Here is a 21,619-nt window from a genome sequence, read left to right as displayed (position 1 = left end):
ATCATCAATAAATTCTCTGCAAATGTTGCAGTGATATTATCAATGATGCGATAGAAGATGTCATGAGTGATGTAATGTTTGAGATAATTAGCAGTGCATGACGAGGGAGCGAGTTATAGTTACCTTATGGCACAAGTTACATTTACTTGAGATGACTATACCATTAACTGCTGGCTTTCTATGGTTTTGTGTAAGTAAAATTAGAACCTAACTATAATGTCCCCGCTTCTGCTGGGTTCTGTGATGTAAAGGCAACAGGGTTGTGCCAGTGTACTACTGCTAGTCTTGCAAAATCCTTCACAACTTTCTTACCACTGATTTCATAAGGTCCTTATGTCTGAAGCAACATGCGGTCTGAGTGAAGGGGTTGAAAGCAGTGTCAAGTTGGAGTGGATATATGGGCACCAGACATAGCACGCAGTTGTTTGTGGGGGAAATGGGGAGCAGTCCTTCTCTTTACCCGTATCTGCAATGTCGAGGGCGTAATCTTAAACATGTTCCATCTTGAACGCCATTGTGCCCCTGTGCTCTCTGTTGATCTCCTGCATTGCAACATTGTCAGCAGGCCAGACTTGGCAGAGGTTTGTGGGCACTAATAGTGCTAGGACCAGGACCAACAGACCACCAGAACCAACTTCGCTACCTTGGTATTGTAGTGTAGTTCCTATATTCCTAATACCCAAGCTGTTATAGACTGCTTTATGTCCCGGTTTTTCCTTTCCACAACAGGATGGAATGGAGAAGAATACCGCAATTCAACGCCCAAACTGGGCTTCTTTGTAAGCTCCAGAGCTAAACGCAGGGCCCTGGTCAGAGTGCAGTGTGCCTATTGCGTATGTGCCGATAAAGACTCGCAAATCTTTTATAACAGTTCGAGCGTCAGCCGAGCGCTGAGGCCACATCCAAAAGGACCTTGAACACAAATCCACTGCGACCATGATATATTTGTAGGTACTATCCCTCTGTAAGGGACCGCATTGGTCCAGGTAAACACACGCTAGTGGTTTATCTGAAATTAACAGGGAGCTTCTGTGCAGGACGTTTCACAGTAGAGACTTTCATCTTCTGGCATATTTCAAAGTCCAGGACATAGTTTCTGATCTGTTTTCTAATGCCAGACCACCAGTATCTCTGTTTTAATAACGATACTGTGGCGGAAACACCTGCATGAGCAGAGGCGAGCCCTTCATGTGCTTCTAGGATTAGTCCTAATCTAAGTTCCATGTTTGGAATCACCCTATTCTCCACTCCAGGGATTCGAGTAAACAGAACATTGTTCGCATCAATTGTATACGAGTATTAGTGTGGAAGCCCTTTAGGTACTGCTGCACCGCTGCCTTTGCTTGAAGCATTGACAGCCAGTATTATTTCACTGTCTATTTTCATTTTTGAACGAGTGATTGCAGATACGGAAGCCGTTTGCACAGCCCCCTTCTCGGCTTCATCAGCCAATGAATTCCCTTCAACGTGAACGCCATCACGTTAATGACTCAGCGTGTGTATCACGTGAGTGTTTTGTAGTCCGTTTCGCAACTGAACTACTTATTCCCAAAGCATTTTGGGCTTGATTGTGCCACCTTTTGCATTTTGGAAACCATTTTTAAGCCAATTCTGTAAATAATAAATGTATGATTGAACACAGTAAAAAGAATCTCACAATGTGAGTGTGGGGAATTCGCGATCTGTATTTTCAAGTGCCATTGTGAATGTTTGTAGTTCAGCTCACTAAGCTGTACAATCTCCTAGAGATTGCGTTTTTATGACCATAGGTCTGAATTTGCTATCACACATACAGATTTTAACGATCGCGCACTATAAGCTCGTTTACCCCCCTTAGCGGGTTGTGCAGTTCCGTCAGTATAAATTATACATTCATACTGGTCAAGAGGACGAATTTCAGTAGGTAGGTGACATTCATGCTCATATTGCAGGAATGCTTGTGTTTTTAAATAAGGATCAAAAACATATTCAACATTAGTTGCAGCAAGAGAATTGATCCATTCTATCCAGAATGGATGTAAAGCTTTTGCATTTGGAATGCTCGCTTATGTAACTTCCTCTAAGGCTAGTACAGGAGTTACAACCATAATGTGTTTGCCCTGTGCTAAGGCTCTTTCTTTTGCTACAGCGGTTTGAACTGCTGTCAGAATGTTTGCATTCACTTGATAGTTCATATCCTAGGAAAAAGATTGGCAATTCTTGATTTTTAGGTCGAGCGACCTATCTCAATGCGCATGCGCATTGAGAGCGGGAGCTCGATCTATTGCGGCTTAAACAGAGCTTACTGAGATCAGGCGATTCCCAGGCGATTTCTTCCAGTGCACGTGAAAGCGCGTGCACAATGCCACCAGCCGCTTGCCTCGCATTACCACATCAAAGGCAAGGCGGCCTCGTCTCAGGCCCCTGCTGCTTCACACCCTCATGCCGCTCTCCCCGCTCCGCCCCCTCCCCTGCCCGCCGTGTCGCATTTCTCCTCCGCCGGCCGTACTTTCACTTTGACGGCCGTCTCTCGTGTTTCTCCTTGTTTAATGTCTTACTCTCCTCTGTCCTGCCAAACCTATTTCCTTTTTTCCCCTAAACAAACTCACTCTCTTGCTACACCTCGCTTTTTCCTGCATTCTGCCCATGTTTTCCTCTCATCCTCTTCAGTCCCCTTCTGCCCTCTATCAAGCCGACTCCCGCATTCACTCCTCTCCGTTGACCCATGCTCCTCCTCTCTCGCCCTCAACTTACCCAGTATTCTCACCCCCTCCACTCCATGCTCCCCTCGGCCCACCTCACGCCTCTTCCTGGTGACTGCTCTCTGCTGCTTGCCCTCAGCTTCCAGAATCTCCCTCCTCTCTCGTGGTTCCTGGAAACGCTTCATAGACTGGACTGGCATCCCGGCAAATCCCGACAGCCAGATTCACCACGTGCCGGGGTCGAGCAGATTAAAAAATCACTGCACTGTGCCTGGATATCTTTTAAAGGGTCTTAAAGCGCTGTCGGGCACGCTCAATGCTGCAGACAACCAGTTTGTTCATCTTTACAGATTTCATTCATGTGGTATTAATATTAACATTCGTGTGGTCTTTCTCTATGCGCCTGAAGACTAATATTTATCAGACACTAAACCTTTCATCTGATTTCAAATGGATACCACGCTTTTTAATGTATATCCTTAATTTCCATTAGCCTTTTTTATTTTTTTCCCTTCATTTCTCCCTCCGTTATACAGTCTTGCAGATTTTTTTTAATGAGATCTGACATCCGGCAGTGACAGGCGTGTGGGTGGATGTGTTGGGCTCGACATTAAATGTACAGTCACTGACTCCGTTATCAGGCTTTTAGGACTAGCTTCAAATAGCCGCATAGAGATGTAAGGTACATCCATCAACATTTCACAAGAATTCCCCCAGTGTTATGTGGCTGAAGCCTATAATGAAATCAAAGGGCTGCTTTGAACGGTAGGCAGTCGGCAGTCCATCCCTTTGTATGGCTAATACATTGTCAGGTATTTTCGAGGCGGTACACGCTACAGCTTGGATAAAGCTGTATTCGTCAAATTGGTCACGCATATTCATGAATCTCTGTCTAACACCAGGCGGCTACATTTTTTTTGTTTGATCAGTAGTCTGTATTCATTCTGCCGTCAGACGCACACCTCCCCTGCTTTTCCTGTCTTTGTGACAGTAAAAGCCAAAAGCAGAGAAGGCAACACTCTCCCTCAATGCTTGCTTGCAACATAGTGATAAGAGGTTGATGTGTATGTATGTTGCTTATCCAGAAGTTACAATATGAATTTCCCATGCCCCGAAAATATCTAAAACGGTTTCTTGCTTGTTAGAATTGGTCAGATCATCTGCATGCCAGATTGGTGAACGAAACAGTTCTGTTTTTTTAATGTTTACATAAAAGTCAGCCAGCTGTTCTGCAATGAGATGAAATCCGTGCATAAAACAGATTAATGGAAAATACACTTCTTGCTGCAACCTAAATGTTGCTACTAAATATGTTTGTGGAATATGCACATTGTATAATTGCTATTCTTAAATTATACATGCATCTGACACTGCTGGGTACTTCGTCATTTCTTATTATTTTAACAAGAATGCTAAAATACTAAAACAGTACTTTAGACATGCTTTTACAGGTGGTGTGCTCTCAATCTTGTTTGAATGCGTGTTGCATGCATATTCCATTGCTCAGCAGGCACTTAAGAGCAGCTGTCAAGCGTCAGTTTTAAATCTGAAATGTGCTGCGTTCTGGCTGTGACCCCATCGTGTTTTGATTCTGCAAAGCCCCGGCATGACTGCACGTTTCCACTGGTGGAAACGTTCTGGAAGGTCATACCCCAGACTACCATTGTAAACTAAAGGTACATTGTGCGCTAACCTAGCGCTGTTTAACAATATAATCTATTTCTCATTCCATTACGTGTAAAATGTGCTCATGTGGGGCAAGGGGCGAAGGCGGGGCAAGAGGAGGTAACATTCGTGTGTTCTCCAGCTTGCATTTGGGTACTATGATGATCTTGTAATCTCTAGTGACCCACACACCCTGTTGACAAGGCAAAATACAGCACTTGGGGGGCGTGGGGGAGTTGCCAGAAGGACAAATCACGGCCCCCTCCACTCCTTCCCAACTCTGGTTGCAACGCTGAGAGATGGTCTTTATAGGTCGGACCTCAACAATGGTGCTTTGGGATTTGAGCTTTATTCCATCTGTTTAATAAGTAGTTAAAAAATGATAAATGCCACTAAACATCAGTTTGACTGTGTGCAAAGTAACTTTTAAAATAAACTTTTACCCAGTCTGTAGGGTGGTCACATCTGTCATTTGTTTCTAAAGTGGCTTAACATTCTTCTTGCATTCACCTTTTAACACACAAATGAATTTGTCAGAACATCCGTCATTGGGATTGCAGTTTAACATCTCTAATGCCTGCAGTATGTATGTGTGTGTGTGTGTGTGTGCGCTTTGCTATAGGTGTCACATTTGCGAAAGTTATAACTATTGGCATTGTAAATTGTAATGGCAAAGCTATTAATTAAGCTATTTTCAAAACCAACACATGAATAAAAAAAAATTTCATTTACAAGACCAATAGCTCAAACTTTCCTAATGCGAGACCTATTGGCAACGCCAGTGCTTGTTTTAAATTGAATTTATAACCCTCAGAGGCGAAGCCCATTAAAATGGTGTTCACCCTGTTCAAGTGCCTGTTCAGGTCATCGTCTGTCAGATAGATATCATCGACATATGACAATGCCTCATCATCATAAGTTTGTAGTAACTCTGTTACCCTTGCTGAGAATAACCCCGGACTATTCTTGAATCCTTGAGGGAGACGACAGAATTGACTCTGGGTCCCCATTTTTGAGAAATCTGTCAAATACCTGCTTTCAGGTGCTATGTTCTGACAAAAGAAACCATTTGAAATATCTAATGTGGTTTTATATTTTTTACGCACAATGTTATTCATTAGTGCTGTACTATGTGCATTTTATACTGCAAATGTTTTACAACAAGAGTTTAGGTGTCTGTAATCCAAAACTAGACGATATGTATTGTCTGGTTTGGAAACAGGAAACAAAGGATTGTTCATTGATTTGGTACATGTTTCAATCACCCCTTGGTATTCAAGTTGATCTAAGATCTCGCTGACCTGTTTAGCTTCTTGCTTAATTGGGTACTGTCTTTGTGCAGTTGGTTTATTTTTTAACAGGATTGTGTGGTGAGGTGAGTCCTCATCCCATCCTACATGAGTTTTATATAATGCTGGGGCTTGGGCTACTCCCCAATTCCTGGCATAAGTATATTTTAATTGTACTGGAACATGGTTGGAGAAGGTTGGCATAATGATGTCTATGCCATGTGGGCACTCTCTGACAAATTCTGGTGGCCAGTCTTGTTCTGCTAGAAGTATATCATAACCCTTTGAAAGTCGCTCCCAAAAGAGTGCTTTCACTTTTCTCTGTATGTCTCCCTCCATCCGGAGTGTTATTTCAGATAACCTATGTGGAGAGCTAACCCTGGAGTCTGCAGTATCAACTTCAATATCTTCATTCAAGTCCACTGTCTCCAGAAGTCCCTTCAGGTTCTGGCGAGCTATTGATACTTCTGCTGCGCTGTTCAACATTGTCTGAGCCCATTCTTCATTCTTGAGTTGTGTTCTCAGTATCCTCGGCATGTCTGATCTTTAGACCTGCTACTTTCTTGGAGAATTGAGGTTTTGTTTTGTTTTTCTGAACGTGTTGATCGTCTTTGGACTTCACGCATTCCTCTTTTTGATCTGACGGTCCTCTTCTTTCAGATGTCGTTGAACTAACCAAACAGCTAATACACAAGTTTTCATCCTACTCAGCTATGGCGGATATTATCCCTACCAACTCCAGACATCTTATGGGGTATTATGAGTATGGGTCTCTGAGAAAAGCACGACTCAGTTACTTCAGTATCTAGCGTTACATTAGTGCCTTAGCAAATCATTGGGCGCCATGTAGTGTAGTTCCTATGTCTCTGATAGGCTCTGCGCATTGGAATAATATACACTATAGTTTTGGCATAGGACTGATGTCAGTATGTCTCTATCGAGTATATTAAACTTAATTACTTGTGTGTGCCAGCTAACTCTGAGGTCACTAGAAACTTTTTTGAATGAACAAGAAGGGATTAGTTTCTGACAACCGCATAAACATGACAACTTTAATTCCCTTAGAATTGAAACAATCTCAGAATCGTGGAAACAATAGATAACAGCTTCACTCAGTCAATCGTGCATGCTTCGTTTCTACAGAGTTGCACAGAAATAGAGAGACGGGCGTTTCAATGAAAAGGGTTTATTGAACAGTCTTATTTCTCATGCAAGCGATATGAATTGCTACAATCGTAAGACAGAATGCGAAGTATAATACGTAGAGCGTTAGCAGTAAGATAAAATTATACTGCAATAGCATGGTCTGTAGCTATGACATATATTCATAAAAATACATACATAAATAACACAGGGTAAAATACTCATCTGGTGCTTCTAAAATAATCCTACCCCAGTGTACCTAACTTAAGTGTGGGAAGAAGTAGGTGTTGTTTAGCTATAATTTTAGATTGGTGTTGCCAAGATTTGCCAAAAGTTTCTCTAAGTTCTAGTCTGCTCCATACCTTAGAAAGAGAGAGGTTGGAATCTCTTTATGGGTCTCGATCTCTAACAACCCGCAAGGGGAGTCAGAAACACTGGAGCTGGATTCTCTGCGAGAATCAATCAATCATAACATTTATATAGCGCGCTACTCACCCGGAGGGGTCTCAAGGCGCTGTTCTTCATCCACTCGGCTAAGTCTTTCATCCCTTCGTGTAGGTTGGTTCTGGCGGTAGCGGGGTCGTTGGTGAGGGAGAGGATCAGCTGGGTGTCGTCTGCGTAGGAGATGATGTTGAGGTTGTGTTGGCGTGTGATGGCTGCGAGGGGGCTCATGTAGATGTTGAAGAGGGTGGGGCTGAGTGATGACCCTTGTGGTACGCCGCAGATGACTTCGGTGGCCTCGGATCTGAACGGGGGGAGGCGGACACTCTGGGTTCTTCCGGCGAGGAACAAGATGATCCACTCCAGTGCCTTCTCTTGGATTCCGATGTTGCTGAGGCGCTGCACTAGGGTGCGGTGGCAGACAGTGTCGAACGCTGCAGAGAGGTCCAGGAGGATGAGGGCCGCTGTTTCCCCGTTGTCGAGCAGGGATCGGATGTCGTCAGTGGCTGCGATGAGGGCGGTCTCGGTGCTGCGGTTGGCTCGGAAACCGGACTGCGAGTGGTCGAGGGATCGTTCGTCTCGAAGAAGGCGGCCAGCTGTCTGTTGACGGTCTTCTCGATGACTTTGGCAGGAAAAGGGAGGAGCGAGATGGGGCGGTAGTTCTTGAGATCGGTGGGGTCCGCTGATGGTTTCTTTAGGAGGGTGCTGAGCTCGGCGTGCTTCCAGCTCTCCGGGAAGGTGGCGGTGTTGAAGGAGCTGTTGATGATGTCCCAGAGTTTGGGTGCGATGATGGAGTCGGCCTTGTTGAAGACGTGGTGGGGCAGGGGTCGGTTGGTGATCCGGAGTGGATGGTGTTCATCGTGCGGGTGGTGTCTTTGGTGCTGACCGGGGTCCAGGCGCGGAGGGTGGTGGTGGGGGGCGTTGGTTCGGTGGTTGGGTGCGTGGTTTGTGCTCCGAAGCTGTTGTGTATGTCGGCGATCTTGCTGTGAAAGAACAAGGCGAGTGAGTCGCAGAGGTCTTGCGAGGGAGTGATGTCGTTGTTTCCAGCGCTGGGGTTGGAGAGCTCTTTGACAATGCTGAAGAGTTCCTTGCTGTTGTGTGCGTTGTTGTCCAGTCGTTCTTTGAATGCTGTCTTCTTGGTGGTGCGGATCAGCTGGTGGTGTTTGCGGGCAGTCATGTTGTCTGTGGTCTGGTAGTTGCGCCAGGTTTTCTCGAGGGTGCGGTAGTTCTTCTTGGAGTTCTTAAGTTCGTCGGTGAACCAAGCGGCTTTCTTGCTGCCGGGTCTGCTGGGAGGGGTCTTCAGTGGAGCGAGGTCGTCTGCGCAGTTGGTGATCCACTGTGTGAGGTTGCTGGCTGCTTCGTCGGGGTCCGTTGTGCTGGCGGGAGGGTTCTGGCTGAGGGAGGTGGTGAGCTGGTCGGCGGTGATCTTGTTCCAGTTCCTGCGAGGAACCTGTTGCGGGTGGTGGTGGGTCGTGGTTCTTCTGAAGCTGAAGTGGACGCAGCTGTGGTCGGTCAAATGAAGACCGGTGGAGTGGCTGAAGGAGATGTATTTGCTAGAGAAGAAGACTGGATCAAGCGTGTGGCCGGCGAAGTGGGTGGGGGTGTTCACCAGTTGCTTGAGTCCGAGGTTGGCGAGGTTGACCAGCAGGGTGGTGGTGTTGCTGTCCCTGTTGTTCTCCAGGTGGAAGTTGAGGTCCCCTAGGAGGATGTAGTCAGCGGAGGGTAGGGCGTGCGGGCTGATGAAGTCGGCGGTGTCTTCGCTGAATTGGGTGCGTGGTCCCGGGGGTCTGTAGATGAGGGTGCCTCTGAGTGTGGTCTTGGGGTCGGTGTGTATCTGGAAGTGGAGGTGTTCGGCGGCGGCGAGGGTGTCGTCGGAGTTGGTCGTGATGCGGATGATGTTCTTGTGTACGATGGTGATGCCTCCTCCAGTCTGGTTGACGCGGTCCCTCCGGGTGATCTTGTATCCGTCCGGGATGGCGATGGCGATGTCGGGCGCTGAGGAGGCGTTCATCCAGGTTTCTGTGAGGAAGGCGACGTCTGGTGATGTTGCGTCGAGCAGGTTCCAGAGTTCCACGGCCTGTCTGTGGACGGAGCGGGTGTTGAGCAGGATGCACTTGAGGTGGTTGCTGCTGGTGCTCTGCTTGGCAGGTGCGGTGCAGGTCCGGAGTCAGGTGAATCGGCAGGCTTGGCAGGTGAATGGTCCGTGGGTTCGTTTCGGGGTGGCTCGGTAGCAGGCGGGGTTCCAGCCGGCATTGACTGCGTTGAGGGTGGCGGTGGTATAGGGTCGTCGGGTGGGCTGGCATCCGCGGGGGCCAGGGGTTCTGGCGCTGGCGGTCCAGGCGCGGATGGGCATAGACGGGCTTGCCTTTGGCGCACAATCGACGCGCCCGCTGTGCGTGAACGCTGCGCGTACGTGCAGTCTCCATTTAAGGCGAAGTGGGAGGGAGGCGAGGGGGGGTCACACCAGGGGAACCAGCGGTAATCACTAAACCTACTGACAGAAATATAGAATTACGAGCAGCAGCAGCGAGGGGGCACCGAGGTCACGGGCGGACCAGAGGTGCTGGGGCACAGACTCGCCTACAGCTGGTGGGCCGTACGGCGTGGGGGTGTCCTGAGGTCAGGACACACTCACCTGCGCCGCGCAGTCTCCATTTAAGGCCAAGTGGGAGGGAGGATCAGCTGGGAGGCGGGAGCGGGGCGGCCAGTGGGGACACAGCAAGAAAAGGGGGCGGGCCGCGATGGAGCAGCGACGGGAAGCGGGGAGCGGAGGGGGGTCACACCAGGGGAACCAGCGGTAATCGCTAAACCTACTGACAGAAATATAGAATTACAGTGCAAATACAAGAAAAAAACAAAGCGAAAACAATACAGAGGCACAGGAGGGCAAACGGAAGGAAGAACGAGCAGCAGCAGCGAGGGGGCACCGAGGTCACGGGCGGACCAGAGGTGCTGGGGCACAGACTCGCCTACAGCTGGTGGGCCGTGCGGCGTGGGGGTGTCCTGAGGTCAGGACACACTCACCTGCGCCGCGCGGTCTCCATTTAAGGCCAAGTGGGAGGGAGGATCAGCTGGGAGGCGGGAGCGGGGCAGCCAGTGGGGACACAGCAAGAAAAGGGGGGGGCCGCGATGGAGCAGCGGCGGGAAGCGGGGAGCGGAGGGGGGTCACACCAGGGAAACCAGCGGTAATCGCTAAACCTACTGACAGAAATATAGAATTACAGTGCAAATACAAGAAAAAAACAAAGCGAAAACAATACAGAGGCACAGGAGGGCAAACGGAAGGAAGAACGAGCAGCAGCAGCGAGGGGGCACCGAGGTCACGGGCAGACCAGAGGTGCTGGGGCACAGACTCGCCTACAGCTGGTGGGCCGTGCGGAGTGGGGGTGTCCTGCGTCCAGCGTCTGGTCAGTGCGTCAGGCGGGGACTTGACTTCCTTCCGAACTTGCCGTGGCGAGCCGTGTCGTGCAAGTAGGAAGCCGAACCGTGGTTTGCCATGGTAAGTGAAGGTATATTTATACCTTGAAGGTGTTTATGAATGCCAGTATTGACGTACAAGTCGGGCATAAGAACGTCATGAATGAACCCCTAAGGAATAGATGTTCATGCATAATAAATGAGTTATTGGCGAAATCAATATTCAAGCAAGGGGAAGTCCTAAAGGCTTAAGAGTCTGGTGTTCCAAGAACTCGTTGTGACGTAGATGAACGGATGTAGTTGACCATGCCTGTATATGGTTAGCATGAGCAATGCCTAAATAAGGGCTGGATTTCTATGCCTAAAAATGGGCAATGCTAATTGTGTCTATATAAGGTCATAAATCGGGAAACCTATATACGGTATCTAAATCTACACACAACAGTATTGCATGGCTCTTCCACCTAAACATCTTGCCAAACCCTTTAAGAGCCATACACTGTCATGCTTCTTGGTTCCCTATTCTATGTCTTGGCTGTCAGTATGCAGCCAGCCAGAAGCCCAAGAACGGAGGTGGATGATGGAGAGAGGGAAGGCCAGCACACTCGGACATTGCTCCATCAGTCACATCATACACCCAAATGATGTTTTGATGAATTATCAGTACATTTCCTTAAATCTGCAAGGCAGATATTTTATTACTGAGAACCTCAGTCTACCATAGCAGCAGGAATGTACTTTGCTGCAAACAAAATAAAACTTTTATCATTTACAATGCCAATAGTTCTAACTTTCACAAATGGGAGCCCTATTGCATTGCAAATGTTTGTTTCAACTGGGGTCTGGTTTAGCAAGTCCGCAGCGGATTTGCACAGGGGCCACACTGAGCACCGCGGTGGATCCCTGTATCCTCGTGCACGAAAAATAAAACGTTTTAGGACAATAGCTTGCCCATGAAGGGTTCCTCACAGACCCCTCCGTCAGTCCTCTATCCTGAACCCTTAATATCCTTTTTAGATTGTATTCCCCTCCCCTAGGAACCGTGTCCCAATTGACAAAATGGTAGCCGCAACTTCTCTCTCAGGTTGCAGCCAGCCAATCATGGCATTGCTGTTGGAACGTGGATCCTCCATGGAATACCCACCTGTCTAGATATATATATATCTTTTTTCTTTAGCACTCTTTCATCTATACGTTTCTGTCAAATCTACTGTCCTTCCGTTCACCAGTTTGGGCTGTAGTCGTGTCTAAAACCCCTATCTGAAATTGCATGGGGATAAAGCATTTTGGGACTCCCCCTTTTCCTTAGCCTCCGCTTGACAAATTACCCCAAAACTTTCTACACAGAAGCTGAAGTGAGTTACACACCTGTTTTGAAAATGTTGTTAATATTTGTCAAACATAACAAAAGTTATTAGAAAAACCAGGCCCTAACTATGGCTACCTACAAGCGACTGCCAGTAGGTAATATTTATAAATATTATTTCCATTCTTGAAGAACTCAAAACACACCAAATCTCCGCAGTCCTCATAAGTATGACTGTGTGGTCCATGTCAGTCATATGGCATCTCCAGCAGATGTAGGAGATGATGTGGTCAGAGCTGCCGACTTTGGAGCTAGGGAACCAGGTTCGAGTTTCGGCGTCGGCTCAACATCCTGTGATTCTGGGCAAATCACTTAATCTCCCATTGCCTACCAAAAAATGAATTTATGCTTTTGTAAGGTAATTGGTGCTCATGTAAAGCACTCCAATAACTTTGGGTCGAGTATGCAGTGTATAAAACTGCAAAAAAGGTATTTAGGGTGTTTTCCTGATCACAGCACTGCGAATAATGGCTGGTTTTTATTTAGATTGATATATCCTGGTGGACATGCTCCAGTGCTGTTGAAAGAAGTGTAGAGTAACAGCCCCATCTATATGAAAGTACATTTTTGGCACAAACAAAAAATGGAGTATTACCTTTCAGGGACCTATGATTTAGCAGCATGCAATTTGATGAACCAGCACAAGCAAGGAGAAAGATGGGAGCATTGGGGCAACATTCAAATGAGGGCCACAATATCTAATACAGAAATGTATTCAGCCTGGATTTGGCATGGAAGGCCAGGATGTGGGTAGCCTCTCTACCCCCCAGTCCCTAGGTGTCGATACCCAAATAGGGAGAGGCAATTTGCTACCCTCACCTCTTATTCGCAAGATGCATATCCAAGATATTTTCTCAATTTAAAATACTTTGAAAACGCATAACATGTTGCAATGACATTTATAGACATTCGACAAGAAGATGAGACGAGGAGATCAAGTAACTCATTAGTGTTGAACTGGAGCACCTTAGTGTTTGTGAAACAGGCTGTAAACTTCAGTGTTTCCACAAGATTTAGAGAACTAGATGTCAGCCAGAGAGGGGCATTACCAATACCTAAAAGATATGTGTTGCAGCTTTTTATTTCTTTGAAAGGGTTGTATTATCTCATCATTTTTCTCCACAAACAAATCATGGTTTAAAGGAACTCTCAAGTACTTTATAATTAAATCTCAAGCTCTTTACAGTTTGATCTGCTAATTATCGCTCAGTGACTAAGGAGCGCTACTTGGAGAGAAAGAGTAAACCCAGCCTGCCAGTAGACAAGCAAACATTTCAACAGAAATAGCAGAGGCGCTAAAGAAATTGCAGAACAGTGTGGCATGAATTTGCTCACATTATAGATCGTGAAAATATGTTCTCATGCGTTGTTAGAAGAAATTATGAGGCTGTTCAGAGTACTGAACTGATAGGGGAAGTATGCACTAACCTTGGGATGTCTGGGAGAGTGGTTGAGATAACTATTCTCATCTGTTGTTGGTGAATGGTAGTTGTCTTGACTCGTTTTGGAATGCTGAAGTGATATACAAGTGTTGAGAGAACATACACTGATGAAGGATGTGTACACATATCCTTGCCTATCTCCCTAAATATTTTGTGTACACCCACTAAAAGCACGACGTTTGTGCTATATGTAGCTATAAATACACATACTGTGCATACTCCTGCCATCTAGAGTTGCAAGTTGTTTTTCTTCAAAAAAGCGAGTCCACCTATTACTCTTAATGCGCAAACGCATCAGTCCTATTGTTCGATTGTTTTTGCAACAAACAAATGCTTACAAAGAAAGTAACATTTTCTGTACGTGGCATGTAGATACACATGCTGTGCAGGCAGTTCTCCCACAAGTGGTGGTTAGCCTGAGGATGTTGCAGAAGACTGAAAAACTGTGAGAAGATCAGCCTGGCCAAGTTAGCTTCTTGGCAAGCTAACCCATCCATACAGTAATGTTTTGTAAATGCGTGTGGAGTAGACCACGTAGCTGCCTTGCACATGTCAGCTATAGGAATGTTACCCAAGAAATCCATAGAAGCTCCTTTTATACAGGCTTAGTGAGGCCTGGGAGGGATAGGAAAACTTATTTTTTCCTAGCATATCATGTTCGTCTGCATGTGACCAGCCAGCGCCTTTATGTGGTTTTGAGAAAGAGACAAATGGCTGTTGTGTTTTAGGGAAGAGCTTTGGCTATTAATATATAATGTAGGCACCCTTTTGACATCTAATGTCTGAAGAGCTCATTTTGCTACTGAATCCAGATGCGGGTAGAAAACAGTTCTACAGTGTGATTCAGGTGGAAAAGACCACCGAGGCAGGAATTTGGCGTTTGTTCTGAGGACTACCCTTTCATGATGTCCTTGGAAAAAAGGCTCTTGCAGGCTAAGAGCTTTTATCTCATTAACATCCCTGAGAGAAGTAATGGCTACTAGGAAGGCTACTTTCCATGAGAGAAACTATAAAAGACAAGAGCAAAGGATGTAACAAATAATGTTTTCTACTGTTGCTGTTAGACGATGATCATTTTGAGAGTTAATCATTCACCACTGGAAACAACAGTGGCTGAACAGCAGAGCCTAAAAGTAATCAAATAATCATTTAAATTGTGTACATAAATTTCTTCATTGATTATGTTTGCATTTTCTTATTTTTTCCCCATTAGGAATGGAAAATAAATGTAAAGCCAGTGATAAGAAGGTTGATAGTCTATCAAAAGATAAGAAGAGGCTGGAAACTGAATTGGAGGCTCTGTCTAGGAAAACACATGATGCATCTGGTCAGTTAGTCCTGATAAGCCAAGAACTTATCAAAAAGGAACGGTAAGTAATGGTGCAATGCCTACTGATTGTTCACAAGTGTCTAGACGTCATTTCAGCCAACATCTCTTTTTTTTACAACAGTTTCTTTTTTCTTCTAGTGCAGGGTTCTCCAACAGGTAGCTATTAGTATCTCTAAAGCTATCTATGAATAGCTCCGCTGTGCATCCAAACTTAGTAAATGAAAAGCTTTTCTTTGGTTGAATTAGGCATAATATATGGCTATTTTCAGAACTGATAAGCTAATGTTTGCATAAAAAATATTTAAGACTGATAATCTAATTGGTTATTTACACAACGTTGGGAAGTCGTGTTAATGATGGTCTTGGGTCAGGGGAGATTGCGCATATGACTGCTATGACAAGCAGAGGCATTCAAAATTAAAATGAATAAAGCTTTTTTTGAGGGGGAGGAATATTGCCGGTGGCCTTGCCTGATGCACCTGATTGTTACTGCTAGTAATCCTACATGCAGTGGCCACTAACATAATCTTGGCTGAAGTATTCACTGTGGAAACACTGATCATTTTTGTTAGTAGATGAGCATAATTTTTAATTCACAAAAGTAGCTCTTATTATTGAAAAGGTTGGCGATCTCTGCACTAGTGTGTTCTGAGTTAGTGACCTCGCGATGCTCTCACTATTAATAATGGGATTCGGTTTAGTCTAGTCCAGTGACATTTTGATGAATCAAAGAGCTTTCATTGTGTTTAATCCCCTTCTCAAGGGCATTAAACACAATACATACACATACATACATATACATACCTAACCACATGACAAAAACTTGTTACTTTTGACAAAAACATATCTAATGTGGAGGTGGCAGAATTCCCTCTCTGAGGAAGTGCAAGACGTCCTTGGGGAGATCATTTCTTTCATAAATACAATACTGAGCTCCTTATTCTCCTAAAATCCCACTTCCACTAATCAGATTTGAAAGTGAAGTTCCATTTCTTCGAAATGTGCAAATATATAATCTTGAATAACATGCTTCTGAGCCTTATTGAATCATGAAAATTAGCACGCTTATTCCGAGCTCCTAGATGTTTCAAACAATTGCAAAGGAAAATCATCATTTGATTATAAATGGGCAATACATTGATGCTCATATATATATATATAAATAACAATACTGTATAGCATTGGAATACATGAGTGTGACACAATTAAAAATACATCATTATAGTTTTGCAACCCTTATAGGCAGGGTGGCAGCTTCGTGCAAGGGAAGGTTCAATACAGTTTGGTCTTGGGATAATTCCCCATTCTGCACAGGGCCGGTCTGGCCGTAGCGGGCACCAGGCGTTTCCCCGGTGGGCCGCAAGGTGGGAGCTGGTTTTGGGCCCCTGGGGGGCCGTTTTTGTTACCGAAGGTCGGCAATATCGGCCCCTCTGAAACCAAGTCAGCCAAAACCGGCCCTCGCAAACAGCTCAGCTACACCCCGCCTCCCACCAGGGGGGGCGGCCGAGCAGTTTACCAAGGCCGGTTTCGGTTCTCAGTCCGGCCCTGATTCGGACGCAAAAATATATTCCACCACTAACGAGATGTTCAAATCACAAATAAAGATAGCAGGCCCACCCACACAACAATCTGTTATCCAGAAGCAGGAGGTCTCTCAGTTCAGACAGAGGTAGTATTGATGAGAGGCTGAAGGTGCCACATCTTGTGGCGGTGGTCGTACAGGAAATTAAGCTTAACATCTAGAACTTGACCCACAGGTCGCAAGACGACAACATTTAACAGCTGTGTCTGTGATGAGCAGGAGGGATAAGTTACTTACCTGTAATCCTAGTTCTCTTCCAGGGGTATACTCATCAAAGTCATGAGCACTAAATAGTCCCTTCCAAGTGCAGGTACCCCAGAGAATCAACAAAACGTATACATATACACCTATATATATATATGAAAGCTGCGCCAGTGGTTGTGAGGCTGCACCTGAACATTGTGTCCGAGATTTGGAACTTTCCCTGTAAATGCGTGACTCGCACTCGGCACACACTGTAAGAAGCAAGGTTTCACCAATATCGACACTGGAATCCAGGTAAAGAAAAGGGTGACAAGCAAGAAGCACTCTGGGAACTGTAGTCCCACTTGATTGGTTGAGAGACCCATGAGATATTTCAGCATTTAAATCAAATGGAGTGTTGGTACTTACCATTGCTGTTGGGATGAAATATAACTGCTGAATTATTTAGGAGTGGTGATTGAACTGTCCCTTTAAAAAACTGGAAGAATTGGACTGTGTCCCTTTTCAGTGTTTATGAAGCTACGTTTTTTTAAACCTGTAAACGAGCCCACTGGCGCAGCAGTAACTGGCATTTGACAACGAGTCGTGGGACTCGAAACGCGTTATGCCTGAATTCTTCATTTTTAATAAAATGCAACCTGAAAGAGAAGTGCTGGTGTGGCCTGGATTGCGTCACAGTAGCAGCGCGTAAGCCTTGTTGGATTTAAAAGAAGTGCCTGACACACTTCAGTACCAGGCCCACGACCCGCGAGGGAGAGGTGCTCATGTCGGAATTATGGACAGAAGCGTGGAGCTTGGTTAAAGAGTGCCCCCCGGCTGCGAGAATGACAGGAGCCGAAATGGATGGAAGTGGCCACATGTGAAGCCCGCCTCGATTAGGGGAATGAAATTTTGCAGCAGCTAGGGTATGCGGAGGAACATTCTGAAGCACTGCAACTTCGATGTTTCAGGAGAGATGAAAGCTGCGCCAGTGGTTGTGAGGCTGCACCTGAACATTGTGTCCGAGATTTGGAACTTTCCCTGTAAATGCATGACTCGCACTCGGCACACACTGTAAGAAGCAAGGTTTCACCAATATCGACACTGGAATCCAGGTAAAGAAAAGGGGGACAAGCAAGAAGCACTCTGGGATCTGTAGTCCCACTTGATTGGTTGAGAGACTCATGAGATATTTCAGCAATGGGAACCTATACAAAACGAACTATTTTGGGATTTACTTTAAATCAAATGGAGTGTTGGTACTTACCATTGCTGTTGGGATGAAATATAACTGCTGAATTATTTAGGAGTGGTGATTGAACTGTCCCTTTAAAAAACTGGAAGAATTGGACTGTGTCCCTTTTCAGTGTTTATGAAGCTACGTTTTTTTAAACCTGTAAACGAGCCCACTGGCGCAGCAGTAACTGGCATTTGACAAAGAGTCATGGGACTCGAAACGCGTTATGCCTGAATTCTTCATTTTTAATAAAATGCAACCTGAAAGAGAAGTGCTGGTGTGGCCTGGATTGCGTCGCAGTAGCAGCGCGTAAGCCTTGTTGGATATATATATATATATATATATATATCAGACAGCTGCACATAACTGGGGCACACACTACAGGACCCACAAACCAGCGCAGACTCATTTGAGTCGCCCATTGGAGGGCTCATATTTTTAAGTGGTAGGTGTGGCCTCTATGCCAAAATGACTGTCGCGCTGCTGAAGAGTGCAAGTAGCACGAAACGCGTCCGGCGTGAATCGACAGTCATGCTGTAAACTGGATCCGCTCGCGGAACCGGCTTTTACCTCATGAAGGTTGCTGCAGTGGATGTCAGAGTGCGTCTCCAACAGGTGGGAACCGTGGCGCTTTGATATATATATATCACCATGCCTTTTTCTTTGAAAATAAAGGATATGTTCAAAAACAAGTTGTAGGTACATTTCTCTGTGTCATAGAAATGGTATTTTATATGATTTACATTTTTCAAATGAAAAATACAATGCAATATTGGCATATCTGATATTGGCGGCGATCATAAGGTCGGTAGCAACGTCGGAAATCTTTCCTTTTCTCCAAACCAACAGCCTTCAAGGTGTCCAGTTCAGATTTAATTCTTGACATCTCACAAAAAGAGGGTTCCTTCTCCTGGGAGTAAATAATACTTAAGATCCCAACTGGGGGATGATTTGCAATAAAGGAATGGGTTGCAGTGTTACGCTGATTACCAAATTTACAACTCAATATGTATGGACCATAAAGATATCATAAAAACCATGAGGCATACTTGTTAGTTAAAACATTTTCATACATTTATTAGAATAAGTAATCTTAGGTAGTAGTATGTACAAATCATAGACACAATTTTATTCACACATTTAAAAAAGGTTTTCCAAGGAATAATTAAAAAACATTTAAAACTTCACTAATTTGGTACTTAAACATAAACATTACATAATCATATTCATAAAACAAAAAATTGTTACAAGATCGAAATTGTCGGCGCGGCGTTTCGGTGCTTTTTTTCTATTCTGCACCTTCTTCAAGGACTCGTTCACAGCTTAATATTTTCTAGAAAACATATCATAATACATATCGTTAGGTCCAGATTTTTTCACAGTTGCACTTAGATTTATATCGCATGTTTAAACTGTTTTCCCTCTATTTGGTAACCCCGAACACTTAGCAACCCCAGATCGTACGTTACTATATTCTCATATCTTTAGCGAGAGTATAGTGGATTATTGTCATCACTAGTCTAGTGTCCATGTCTTGGTTTTATTTTCTTGACATGAATAGGCAAAAGATTAGCTTTTCGTGCCACAAAGATTTTTTATATATTATTGTTATTATTCTAGGCCATTATATTCAGTATTATTCTTTACAGCCCATCGTTGTCTTTAACTTACCCAGGTTTAGTCTTTCCTAGTTTCGTTGTTATAGGTATTTCTGAGCACGTATCCCTCTGCTCATTTTGCTTTCATTCTTTACTACTATAGGAAAGATATGTCTAGTTTTAAATTAGCTCTATTTATTCAGGGAGTGTTGTATTTATGAGGAGCAGTCATGTGTAACTCTACCTTGTTTCTGTGATGTGTTGAAAAACTTTCCTCGGGTTTTGAAGAAAATGGACCAACTTCAATCCTATTGCAAGGATACATTTATATTATAAAGGTGGTCTCTTTGTTAGTAAATTACACACATTCCGATTTGTCAGAGATTTATTATTTTTATTTATCTAACATTCTCTCCATCTCTAATCGGTTTTGCTACTTCAAATTAGCCAGGTTAAAAATCATCACAGTTAAGTTATAATTTCTCTAAGGTGAAGATTCACTTTTGTGTTGCATGTGATTGTCCCTCACCCGCATCTCTGGTTTTTCAAAGAGTTATTTAAAAATTATTAAAAAATATTTAAAAAGATATCTTATTCTCAAGCTTACCAATCCTATTTCCTTGATCGTTGTAGTAGTAGGGGGGACGCCTCTGGGAGCTACCTTATGCTATTCCGTCCACCACTTTCACTGCAGGGCAAATGATATTGCTGGTTGGTTTTTAATTTATATATGATTTATTTTTACTAGCCTCACTCTAAGGGCTGATATTAAGTCATGGTTTCCTTACCTCTGTGTAGACAGGAATTTTTTAAGCGGTTAACTCTTGCATGTATTCATCATGGAATCAAGGGTCACTTTCTTTAAGCTTTTCTTAAAAATTAGCTGTTCACTCTAGAGAAAATAATAGAGTATAGAATTCACTACTTATTCTATATTAGAGCTAGTTTCTATCTGTAGTTGCTGCTAAAGTTTTTGGTGGAGACACCCTTCTCTTACTTACTTATAGCTGGTAGCTGATCTGCGTGGCGTCCTCCTCCTCCCAAGGTTGGTTTCGAATGACTAGCTCTTAATCTGTGTTTGGTATTTATACTCTCCTTAATTGGTAGATTTTTAACACCTGTTTGGTGTTGTTGATGATTAGAGTGTGCTTAGGGATGGATAGACCAAACCAGTCGCCATCTTGTAGTGTGTTTTTATTCATGTACTTCACACCCTCAAGTCGTTTGTTGCAGACTTATGGGTTCCTGTACTGTTTTTTGTCTATTTCTTAGTGATCCTGTAGAAATGTGTTTTCTAAAGACCTGCCCTTATTATCCGTGTTCGTTATGCCGTAAAAATAACTAAAATTAATTAGGAAGCCTGCTATCATTTCTCATTATCTGTATTTGGACAATTTTTTGTATATTTTATTAAGCACCTCTGTTTTAGTAAGACAGGTTTAGCATCAGTTAATTCTTTACCTGAACACGATGTATTTCGGCCGATTCTAAAAGCGGCCGCCATCTTGAAACGGGGAATAAGTAACGAAAAACATTTATCGTATTCTCATCCCTATTCTACAGTGGCTGTTTCTTAGCTACCATTCCCAATGTTTGTATGGCCCATATAGACCTATTCGAATTGGGTTATTTTATATACACATGTTTTAGTTATATATAGTTAAATGTGTAAACAATCGCCGTCTATTTTCGGCCGCCATTTTGAAGTGGGAACGAAGGACGAGGGTCAGTCCTTATGTTATCCTACATCCTTAGTGGGGGTTTTTAATATTTATATTACTATTCAGAACCCCACAAGATGACCGAGTTGTATTCTGAGATTTTTATTAAACCCCGATTATGCCTTCAAGTATGTGTCATATTATTGAAATTTATACTCAAAATTTTGTTTTATATATATCTTTACCCCAAATGTCCGATATCTTTAGTTAGTATAAGAAGGGGGTAATACTAAGCGTGGAACCTTAATCTTATTCAATGCCTATTTAATTATGCCCTCAATTTAGAGTGGAGAAGGCTAGTTATCGAGTAAAACTAATTTTTATCTACTATTCCGTTTAGCCACCCCCCATGGTTGGTTCAATGAGAATGAGAATATTCATGGATATCTTCTATTGTGACCTTAACAGAGTTGACGGGCACTCATACATATTATATATTACTGCTCATAAACCTTTTTCTACACCTATTTCCAGTATTTGCTAAATGACTCGTAATCTCACTTCTTATTCAGTGTTTATTATTA

The 21,619-nt window shown here is 44.0% G+C and overlaps 1 protein-coding gene across 3 annotated transcripts in view; it reads left to right on the top strand.

The window, feature by feature from the left end:
• CLIP2 (CAP-Gly domain containing linker protein 2) overlaps nucleotides 1-21,619 on the top strand; it is a 575,836-nt gene that overhangs the window by 486,517 nt on the left and 67,700 nt on the right. For all 3 annotated transcript variants that reach the window (XM_078679434.1, XM_078679436.1, XM_078679435.1), the window contains one exon: nucleotides 14,658-14,814. In XM_078679434.1, the coding sequence (XP_078535560.1) occupies nucleotides 14,658-14,814 (157 nt within the window). The remainder of the gene's footprint in view (nucleotides 1-14,657; nucleotides 14,815-21,619) is intronic.

The sequence above is a fragment of the Lissotriton helveticus genome, chromosome 3_1 (genome assembly GCF_964261635.1).
Source record: "Lissotriton helveticus chromosome 3_1, aLisHel1.1, whole genome shotgun sequence".
Classification (NCBI taxonomy): domain Eukaryota; kingdom Metazoa; phylum Chordata; class Amphibia; order Caudata; family Salamandridae; genus Lissotriton; species Lissotriton helveticus.
Note: the sequence above shows the minus strand (reverse complement) of the source record. Positions and strands in the feature narration are given on the sequence as shown.